General features: G+C 33.8%; 1 protein-coding gene across 4 annotated transcripts in view; it reads left to right on the forward strand.

The window, feature by feature from the left end:
- Nucleotides 1-12297, forward strand: part of SPOCK3 (SPARC (osteonectin), cwcv and kazal like domains proteoglycan 3) — a 488708-nt gene that overhangs the window by 217064 nt on the left and 259347 nt on the right. For all 4 annotated transcript variants that reach the window (XM_023252691.2, XM_023252693.2, XM_023252690.2 and 1 more), the window contains one exon: nucleotides 1607-1721. In XM_023252691.2, coding sequence (XP_023108459.1) covers nucleotides 1607-1721 — 115 coding nt within the window. The remainder of the gene's footprint in view (nucleotides 1-1606; nucleotides 1722-12297) is intronic.

Here is a 12297-nt window from a genome sequence, read left to right on the forward strand (position 1 = left end):
ATTGGCTCAAATCCACATTTCATGTTCAGCAAAGAGCTCAGGGCTTTCCCCAAAACTTTTGTATATTCCAAATAAAAATTTTTCAGGTCACTTAGGTTCCACTTTTCTATATGCATTAGAATTTTATTTTCAGCTTTCATCTTGCATGGGTTACTTCTCTCAGTTGTGACATGTACCCAAAGAGGACACTCAGCACCTTTTTCTTATTTGTGCCAACTCCCTCACTGGCTTTCCACCCATGAAAATCACAACAAAATATCATCAGACATCACCAATAATAATTACCAATAGCAGCATTATTCATAATAAACAAAAGGTAGAAACAACCCAAATTCCCCTCAACTCTTGAATGGATAAATAAAATGTGGCATCTCTATATAGAGAAGTGGTATTCAGCAATTTAAAGGAATAAAATAGTGATACATGGTACCATACCGTTGGACCTTGAAAACATAGTTCCAAACAAAGGAAGCCAGTCACAGAAGACCACATATATGTAATTCTATTTACATAAAGAAAGAATAGGCATATGTATAGAGACAGAAATTAGATTAGCCGGTGCTGCTATTCATGGTTGTGAGGGAGCTGGGGGAGTTGGGGCTTGGAGGGTGATGACTAAAGGGTATCCTTTCTTTGAGAAGATAAAAGTGTTCTAAACCGGGGCGCCTGGGTGACTCAGTCGGTTGAGCATTTGACTCTTGATTCAGCTCAGGTCATGATATCAAGGTTTGTGGGATAGAGGCCCCAGTTGGCCTCTGGGCTGACAGTGCAGTCTGCTTAGAATTCTCTCTTTCCCTCTTTCTCTGTCCCTCCCCTGGTCATGCTCTTGCACACACTCTCTCTCTCAAAATAAATAAATTACCATTTAAAAAATACTCTAAAATTGATTATGATAATAGTTGCACAGTTGTGAATATACTGAAAGCCACTGAATTTAAACATTAATAGAATGAATTGTATGCAAATTAAATCTCAGTAAGACTCTTGTTTAAAATATCACCAACAAATCACACACTCTTTGTGTCAGCATCCATCAAGATAGGGGTTTTTTCTAGAGAAATGGGGGTTCAGACATCAGGCACAAGCAATTTAAAAATGAAAATGCAGTATCTCAGTATTATTACCAGGATACACTCAACCAGCCCCCTAGCACAGCTATAGACTCCTCTTGCATATCAAAGGACTCATTAACGCCCACTAGAATCTTTTGGGCTTACTCCCTTAGGTCCACCTACCTGCATCTATCTAGGGAAAGCAAAAGTATAAATTATAATCCTCAACTGACACAAGTATTACAGTAAAATGTCCCAACTTTATTCTGCACCTTACTGCTTAGAAGACAGTAACGACTATTTTGATTATACATTGTTTGGTCATAAGGTTGCATGTATTTTAGCTTCCGAGTAGAATAAGATTAAATTGCAGCCATCTATTAACTCTGAGTTAGTTATATGGGTAAAAATAGAAGTATCTCTTAGAAGAGGAAGAATGTGAAGAAAATTTAGAGATGAACTGCTGTGTAAATTTCTTGATCAAATTGTTTGATGAGATGAGATACCTCCATTTTATTGAAATGTATCTTAATATTTTCTGAACATTTTTTTAGCTTTGGATCCAGCCAAAGATCCATGCTCAAAGATGAAATGTAGTCGGCATAAAGTATGCATTGCTCAAGATTCTCAGACTGCAGTCTGCATTAGTCACCGGAGGCTTACACACAGGTAAACATTATTAAATTAAATTTCACTGATTGAACAGTATTCCTTACTATGAATAACTGCAGAATGTAAATATTTGGCAATGTCTGCTAAGCTTATATCCAGAGTTTTATTGAAACAATTTCAGAAGATTGGTTAATATAATTATGATTCACTTGGGTTAAACGCTAATCAATCAGAATTACTATGGATTATAGAATTTAGGCATATATTATTAAATAAAGAGGAGTTTGTGAAGATTGAAGTACTATATCTGCATACTCACACTTTTTCAACTTTAAGGAGTAAGTACCATTTTGGTACCCTCTAAATATTTATGCTTATGCCTGTTTTCCTCAAAGAAGAATTGGAAACAAAGTTAAAGGGCAAATAATAATAATAATAATAATAATAATAACAACAATAATAAACAAGACAAAGAAAAAATGAAACAAATGATTGATGTTCATTAAAAAAGAAAAAGTCACAGTATAGAGATATGGACCTAGAACCCTTCAGGACACCTTCCTTTAAGGAAGCACTCATACTGGTAGAGTCCTTGTAGTCTGGAAGCTGGCACAAAATTTCAAGAGAAGAAAGAGTTTTAAATATTGTGTTATAATGATATCACTGCTTCTGTCAGATAAGCTCTATTTTGAGAAGGATCAGTAATTTAGAAATAGCCTGTGTAGTTTCATGCTGTCTTAAGTATTGAAACATGGCACAACCAAAAGTGAAATCACAGGTAACTGACTGAAGTAAGCAGGTGTATCTATTCTCTTTATTACTTTTAAAAGAATTCTCTTTATGAGAACACTCTGTTTTGTGACATTGGGACTGTACTGCTTTTACGTCATGAGCAAGGGAATTTCACTGTCTGGGTATGTTCGGAGATTAATTGCATTTTTATTTTAGTGTCCTTACTCTAAAGTCTTTACTCAAACATACCAACAGAGAATAAAAACTTTAGAGAATAAGAATGTAAGTAGAACTTACAAAACTAGAAACTAGAACTAGAAAAAGACAAAATTTAAGTTTTGTTGACTTTTCGTATTAGTTTGAAAGCACATATGCATAAAGCCTTTTATAACCTGCTGAATGGAGTAGAGGAGGAATTTATTCCATAATGCCACATCTATCGTGGGAGATTTCAAATGCCAAGACAGGCTGGCTAATGGAGCCAAGATAAAGAGTTTAGGAATAAGTTCACTTGGGACAAAGAATCATGGCATACCTATAATATACTTGCAGAAGTACGTAAGAGGAAGAAAGACAGCAAGTCTGGGAATGCAAAGTATAAAAGACTTCTAGGAAATAATGTTGCTATAAAGTCAATATACTGTGGGAGGGCACAGCGTGGCAAAGCAGAGTTAACAGCAATATGTTCCACACTCAAGCATGTCTTCTATGTTACCTTTATAAAGAAATACCAAAACATTGGGCCAGAATTTTATTTTTCTATTTATTTCCCTAGGATTCCAAAGTTTCTGAATTGCTTGGACTCACATTAATTAATCACAAAAATTTAGATATTAGTATGCAAATGTATGTATGGAGAGTTAGGAGAGAGTTGATTTTTACTTGAGAAATCGATAGGAGGCTGGTGTTGAAATACATTCATGTGTAATCCCTCACTTAAGTTTCAGAGACTTAGTCAATTTATTTCATAAAAACAAAAACTGTTTTATCACAAGTGTCAGAGACCCTGGGAAAGGTTTTCATTTAACACACAGTTAACACCTCATTGGCCATTTCCTGCCCCCCCTCCCCACCCTCCCCCTGTGCTCCCTGGACCAAGTCAAAGAGCAACTGAAGTCCTCACAGTTCTTCTCATGCCCAGGGCAGAGAGACTCTCTCCTTTCCACAACCGCTGAACACTGAAGCCAGGAGAGGTTAAAGTAACTGATTCAATATCACAAAGCTGCGAATTTTCAGAGCGTTGATTCCAGTCTATGTTTACTGTCACCAAAGTCCATGTTTTTTACAACTATTCTGTCTCACTGCTTCTCTTATTCAACAAAGATATAACTACAGACAAAAAGAAACTTCCTTAATGTGATAAAGACTCAGAACAAAAGCTAGAGTATTTCTTAATATAAACAGGTGCAATGTTTTAAAAGAAGAACCATTGCCAACTCTGCCTTTGGTATAGTGGTAAGCTGGGGCAGTGGGGGAGTCTACTGTGCTTTAAGTAAGTGGACTTCAAAGTGTTTTATGTAAATACTGTTTAGTCCTGTTCTATTTCTGATAAACTATTATAAAATTTTCACTCAGTACACACTATATTCAATAAATAAATAACTAGTTCCAAAGAATTGATTTTAAGATTAATATTTGATATGCTTTATTTGCTTTGAGGATGTAGGTACATAGTGAATGTTTATACAACACTTAGGGAAGGAGAGTTTTGCCAAGAAGTTTGATCAATAAAGGTGGCTGATGTAAATACAGCAAGTCTTAAATCTGGGGTGTGTGCAATTTGGGGATGGGGTATGGGAAACAAGGAAAACAGGCTTAATTAATCAATTTTGATCATTTACATAGTTTAGATTAGAAATTACTATTGTTTTTATTTATAGGAACAACTTTCTTTTTTCTTGATCTCATAAAAGAGAAGATGAAATTTCTTGTTTGCTTCTGGAGGGTGAATGTCATTGTTTAAAGAGGTTTTTCTAATTCTCCCGCCCTCCTCAAACTAGATAAAACATCCATTTTTCCATTACCTTAGAACCCTGCGCTTCTTATTTTTAAATACTCATTACTTTTGTAATAAATTGTGTAACATGAATCTCCCGCAAGTGACAGGAAGCTCATGAAGGTACGGTCTATGTCTTACTTACAATTTTATATGTGACTTGACATACTGGTTAGTATATAGTTCTTTGAATAATGCATGAAAAGAGCTTTTCTTTTTGAATGTTAGAGAGGAAAATTGGGTAGTTTGATCAATTGAACTGGTCAACCTAGATAATCTAAGTCTGAAGTTTTTTTTTTTTTCTGTGCGCCTTGCGAGTATTTGTTGGAGATAGTCTGGGAAGGACATAGGAGCCAATCAACAAATACCTTTAAATAAATTTATTGAGAAAGATGTGTTCAAGAGACAGTGTAGGAAAATCCTGAATTTACCTCTTCTCATGGACACAACAAATTTGCAACTACATATGGAATAATTTCCTCTGAAAAAGACCTAAAAACTGAATGAACAGAGCCTCTACAACAAAGGAGAAAAGGGCATGTTGGGGAAAAAAAAACACAACAGGAACAGCAATCCGTAATCAGGATGGATCTCAAAAATATGGGACTTTTCCCTGAGAAGTGAAGGGTCTGTGCTCTACATCAGGCACCCCAGTGCTTAGATCCTTCACAGGACAGATGATGACCCAAATGCCTTGCCTTGAAAACCATTGGGAATTAATCCAGGAAAACCATAGAACTACAGGGAATGGAGAACACAGAATCCCTTGTCCTGGGGTCCAGCCCAAAAACAACAGTTTGAAAATAACTTAGAACATATGTGAAGAAGACCCAATTACTGATCTTAAAGTATCTGCTGGATAGACAGGAAGTTGCTGGGACTCTCTCTGGGGGACTCAAATAAATAAAATCAGAAATAAAAGAGAAGTTAAAATTGATACCATCGGAATACAAAGGTTCATAAAAATACTACAAATAATTTTATACCAACAAATTGGACAACCTTGACAAAATAGATAAATTTCTAGAAATACACAATACTCTAAGACTGAATTATGAAGAAATAGAAAATATGAATAGACTAATTTCTAGTAAGGAGATTGAATCAGAAACCAAAAATCCCCAACCAGACAAAAGTACAGAACCAGATGAGTTCACTAGTGAATTCTAGCAAATATTCAAGAAGTTAATACCTGCTCTTCTCAAAGTCTTCCAAACAATTGGAGAGGAAAGAATGCTCCCAAACTAATTTTATGAGTCTAGAATTACCTTACTGCCAAAACCAAAGAAAAAACCAGAGAAACACACACATACACACACACACACACACACACACACACACACATATACACGCACATGCACACACACATGCACACACAATATTCTTCATGAGCATAGATGAAAAAATCCTCAACCAAATATTAACAAACCAAATGAAACGATACATTAAAAGGATGTTTCACCATGATCAAGTGGGATTTATTCCTATGTTGCCAGGATGCTTCAACATCCACAGATTAATCAACGTAATACACCACATTAACAAAAAGAACAAAAATCATACGATTATCTCAGTATATGCAAAACGAAATCAAACCATACATTTGTTAACAATCAACATTCACTTATTATAAAAACTCTCAACAAAGCAGATATATAGAGGGAATATGCCTGAACAAAATAAAGGCTATCTATGATAAACCCACAACTCACATCATACTCAATGGTAAAAAACTGAAAGTCTTTCCTTAAGATCAGTAGTAAGACAAGGATTCTTATTCTCACTTTCATTCAACATAGTATTGGAAGTCCTAGCCACGGCAATAAGGCAACAAAAAAGGAAGTAAAAGCAATCCAAATTAGAAGGAAATAAGTAAAAATGTCACTATCTGCAAATGATACAGACTATATATATATATATATATATATATATATATATATATACTCTGAATTTTTTACCAAAAAAATATAGCTAATAAATTTAGTAAAGTTGTAAGATACAAAATCAATATACAGAAATTTGTTGCATTTCTATACACTAATAATAATCTATCAGAAAGAGAAATTAAGAAAATTAAGAAAACAATCTCATTTACAATTGATTTGAAAAGATTACAGTTGGCTAGGAATGAGTTTACCAAGGAAGTGAAAGACCTGTGTTCTGGCAATTGTAAGACACTGATAAAAGAACGTGACAAAGATAGAAAAAATGGAAAGATATCCTGTGCTCATCAAGTGGAATATTTATATTGTTAAATAGCCCATATTATTCTAAACAATCTTCAGGTTTAGTGGAATCCTTATGAAAATTACAATGGCATTTTCACAGAAATGACAATTCTAAAATTTGTATGGTAACACAAAAGACCCCAAATGGTCAAAATAATCTTGAGAAAGAACAAGACTGACGTATTATACTCCCTGATTTCAAGTATACTACAAAGCTATAGTAATCAAAACAGTATAGTATGGACTCACAGATCAATGGAACATAATTGAGGGCCCAGAAATAACCCCCCTCATGTATGAACAATTAATTTACAACAAAGGAGTCAAGAACATAAAACAGAGAATGGATAGTGTCTTTGATAAATGGTACTGGGAAAACTGGAGAACCACATGCAAAAGAATGAAACTAAATGTCTATCTTATACCATATACATAAATTAACTCAAAATAGATTAATGACTTGAATGGAAGAAGTGAAATCATAAAATTCCCACAAGAAAACATGGTGGGAAGTTCCTGGACATTGATCTTAGTGGTGTGTTTGTGGACCTGACTCCAAAGACAGGGGAAACAAAAGCAAAAATAAAGAAATGGGGCGACATCAAAACGAAAAACTTCTGCAAAGCAAAGGAAATCATCACCAAAGTAAAAAGCAGTCTACTGAATGGAAGAAGACATTTGCAAGTCATTTCTCCTATAAGGGATTGATATCTAAAATATATAAAAAACTCACAAAAATAAACAATAAAAAAAGACCTAATTTAAAAATGGGCAGAGGATCTGAATAGAGATTTTTCCAAAGAAGACATACAGATGACCAACAGACATGTGAAGAAATTTTCATCATAACTAGTTATTAGGTAAATGCAAATCAAAATCACAATGAGATATCACCTCACACTTGTTAGAAGGGCTATTATCAAAAACACAAGATAGCAGTGTTGGAGAGGATGTGGAGAAAAGGAAACAGTGGCAATGTCAATGGTTGTTGCCCCTGTGAACACAGTATGGACACTTTTCAATTATTTTTGAAATAATTAAGAGTAGATCTACTGTATGATGTGGCTATTCCACCTCTGGGTATTTATCTGAAGAGTATTAAAACAATAATTTGAAAAGATTGATGCATATCCATGTTCATTGCAGCATTATTACAATAGCCAAAATATAGAAACATCCTAAGTGCCATTGATGGGTAAATGGATAAAAAGGATGTCACGCACATGCACACACACACACACACACACACACACACACACACAGGAACACTATTCAGCCGTTAGATGAATGAAATATTGGCATAATTCTACCATAGCATGGGTGTTATTCTAAGTGAAATAAATCAGATGGAGAAAAATAAATCCCGTATGATTTCACTCATATATAGAATCTTAAAACAAAACAAATGAATAAACAAAACAATACAAAAACAAACTCATACATACAGAGAGCAGATTGATGATTACCTAATAGGGTGAAGGGGACTTACTGTGTGGTGATGAATGGTAACTAGACTTGGTGGTGATTACTTTGTGGTGTATATAGGTATCAATGTATAATTTTGTATATCTGAAAATTATATAATGTTATATCCAAATTTTACTTTTTTTTTTTTAAAATTTTTTTTTTTTTTTTTTCAACGTTTATTTATTTTTGGGACAGAGAGAGACAGAGCATGAACGAGGGAGGGGCAGAGAGAGAGGGAGACACAGAATCGGAAGTAGGCTCCAGGCTCTGAGCCATCAGCCCAGAGCCCGACGCGGGGCTCGAACTCACAGACCGCGAGATCATGACCTGGCTGAAGTCGGACGCTTAACCAACTGCGCCACCCAGGCGCCCCTCCAAATTTTACTTTAATAATAAATTTATTGATTGAATAAACAAATAATTGCCAGCAGAAAAGGGAGAGGAGGATATGAAAATATGAAGGAGAAATGAGACTCTAACAATTAGCTTTAGGAAACTGGTAGACCTTTGCCTTAGGTTTGTAAACAATTGAAATAATTGCTCGTGTTTTAAATCACGATATGTATCTTTGATATCAAAAAATAGACTGATCAGGAGGTTCATGATGTATTTTACACTAACTGTGAACACTATTGCCAGTGTGGAGAAGGTTGTAAACTCTCCAAGTAAGTCATGTTCAAAATCATATATTTGGATATTTGTCTCATGAATTTGTCTCAAGCAACTGTTACCTGTGTTCTTGTGCTGGTTTTGTTACCATTATCATCACCAATTACAACAAAAGAGTGTTATGAATAAGGAGAGAAACTTAAGCTGCAACGTTTTCTAAAATTTAGATGCTTAGTATAAAATATATGATGAGTTTGCCAGGTTTTGAAAATGACCCACTTTATATTGTTATCATGGGGAGCAGCTCTGGGGACGCTTACAGCTGAGAGTCTTTGTTTCCCTGTTTTTGTACACTGTGAGCAAGAAGCCTAGTGTTTTATGCTCCCTTTGCTGCCTGTGCAGCTGCAGATAATTAACACTATTTCTAGATCAGTGTTTCAGGCACCAATCAATGGATGCTGCTGATATTAAAAAAAAAAGTTTTGGCATAACAAAGCAGTAAGGTTGAAGAAGTTATTATAGGACAAATCTAGCCATGTTAATTTCTGCTCATTTACACCAAAGGTTGAGAAAGCATCAAAAAGGAAATCCTTTGGGCCCTATAAAAAGGCATTATATAAAAGAATGATGAAGCTAATATAAAATACTGTTTATTAAAACAGATATCAAAGGAATGTGAGTCCTAAAACTCTTCTATTTTAACTATGCACTTTTAGAACTCATAATGTTAAAGGCCATTTTTAAAAGAAAATCTGAATTTCCTTATATAATTATTAAATATATGATTCGGATATTTATATTTCCATTGTTATAATGTTGAAATATTCATAACGGAAAGATTCAATCACAGGACTTATTTATAGTAGAGTCTCAAAAATGTTTGTTGAATAGAATTGAACTTATAATTATTTTAAAATAATGCTTCTTGTACTTATGTAAGATTTAGCCTGTGGAGTATATAAATGTGTTGATATTGTCCTAGGGAGAATGAAATCCGGCATTATTACACACTTAATGCATGCAAAGTTTTTGCTAAGTCATTTAAATTTATTTATTTTTTTACAACATTCCAAAAATTTTATACTAAAGCCTATTATGGTCCTTCTATAGAATTAAAAAAGGAAGCTCTAAGATTCTGGATATTCTGCTTCAGATTATGTATAGAAAGATGGTAGCTAGCCAGATAAAAGGGACAAATTGAGGATTTGAAATCGTTTATTTTTTTGCATACACATTCCTTTTTATAATTACAAATTATTTATATGTTTACGAACATGTAATTTTTTATACATTTAAGTAGATGTTTATATAACCATTTAAGTACCTCACTACCGATAGATCTTTCAGTTAGTATCTAGAGGTTTTGCAACACTTTTTTTTTTTTTTGTTTTGCAGCAATACTGAGCAAAAGTTACAGAAAATGTCCATATACCCTCTGTCCCCACATTTGCACGAACTCCTCCATTGTCAACATCTCCCACCAGGAAGGTACCTTTGTTATATTTGAGAAACTTACACTGACACATCATTGTCATCCAAAGCCTATAGTTTATATTATTTTTTAATATTAATTGCACTTAAAAAGAGGTAATAGTATTTTAGATAGTGAATTTGTATAACTCTTCTTAAAACACAGATAATACCTAAAGTTAATCATGTTTCATTTATTTCTCAAAGTTTTCTAATGCTATATATATATATATATATGTATATATATATATATACATACACACACATATATATACACATATACATAGGTATATATTAAACAGATGTGTATATATATATGTATGTATATATATATATGTATACATGGACATTTATTCTAGTTATTGAGGTTGCAGAATTTTTTGCTTATTATATTGTAATATTTTTGAAACATAATATTTAGTACTTATAAAACATAGTATGTAAGTGAGACACTCTTCTATACATTTTATAGATGATAAATAATTTTATTACAACTCTATGTATCTTTAAGAAAATTGCTGAGTTACTTTTGCCTAACGTATAATTCCTCAGCATATTTTAATCCACATTCTTTTTTGGCTGAATATGTAATTCTTGGATTCTCTATTCTGATATCACCTTCCAGAGGATATAATCCCTAGAAACTGGAGAACCTCTCATAAGAAGAAAATTTAATTCATTAGACTGAACATTTTTAGCAATCATTATAATGTGGTCAAGTTTTACTTCCAATGTTCTGCATTGCAAAAACAAAAAGCATGTTTCTCAAATATAAAAATAAGACAACAGTGATTATATTTTCAAATACACAGCACAGAATATCATTACTATCATATTATCCCCACTTCTGCTGAAAATCAGGGGCTTGTTGATTACAGTCCAAAATCTTTGGCATAGTCCCTTGTAACAGGACCCAGGCAGCTTTACAGCCTCCTCTGCAAGTCTCTCCTGGTGACACATTGCAGTCTTACCACTGCAGGAAATTCATTGTGTGGAGTGATGTAACAGAACACAGAGGCCAGAACTGGACTGCCAGACCTCAGTCTAGCCCCAATCTGCTAGCTGTGCGATCTTGAGGAGGTCAATTAAATTCTCTGTACTTCAGTTCTCTTTAAAGTAGGAATGATAAAAATGGTATTTTCTGATGCTGATTTAAGGATTAATGAGTTAATATACAAAGCGATTAGAACAGTGTGTGATCCATACTGAGTAGGCATTGTGAAAAGGTTAGTTACTACAATTTTTTTCCTTTAAACATGTTAATATATTTTATAATCATAGACTCTTCTTATGTCTCAGATTTTTTTCCTGGGGAAATGTTCTGTCCATTTATTCCTTTGTTCTGGTAAACACTCCATTAATGAGGAGGCTTTTAGCATGATGGTTACTGGTATGTTACTTGAAATTAGACTGGCTGGCTTTGAAGTTTGTCTCCATCTCTTGGTGGCAGAATGACTTTGAGCATACTAAACTCCCCAAGACTCAGTTTTCTTGTTTATAAAATAGAGATGATAATTGTACTATCTATCTCCCTTTGTTTTGTGAAAATTAAAGGCACAATTTGTGTAAAGCCCTTTTCACAGTGTAAGCACTCAATAAACATTAATTATTGAGAAATCTCTATCCAGCTCTCTCTGACACGTGTCCCAGCACAAGGAAGAATTAAATTCTCCTTTATCATTGTGCCTATGGCACATTCAAAATACTTTTTATCTACCCATATTATAGTAATTTGTTTATATATTTAATAACTTGAGGTTGAGCTGAAGTTGACACAATATTTGGAAAAAATAAATGTTGACTTCTGACTTATAAGAGATGAAATTTCAGGTTACTTTCTTTTTCAAGTACAAAGAGATAATTATACGATTTTGCCAGTTGAGAATGGAGAGAATGGGAACCATATGCCATATTTGTGTTGGGGAAAAATGTGAGAGACAGCTACTTCAGGGAAATAGCAAGGAAATAAACATATTTGCTCTCCTGGAGGTTATTAGGCTATATTTTGAACAAATTCACTCCCTTTAATGATTTTCTAGTTTATATCTTTTACCACTACCCATATCTTTATGCCTAGAGAAGAAGGCTTCAGACCGAATAGTTCAAAATATATGAGAAGTATTCACGTGTA

The sequence above is a fragment of the Felis catus genome, chromosome B1 (assembly GCF_018350175.1).
Source record: "Felis catus isolate Fca126 chromosome B1, F.catus_Fca126_mat1.0, whole genome shotgun sequence".
Taxonomy (NCBI): domain Eukaryota; kingdom Metazoa; phylum Chordata; class Mammalia; order Carnivora; family Felidae; genus Felis; species Felis catus.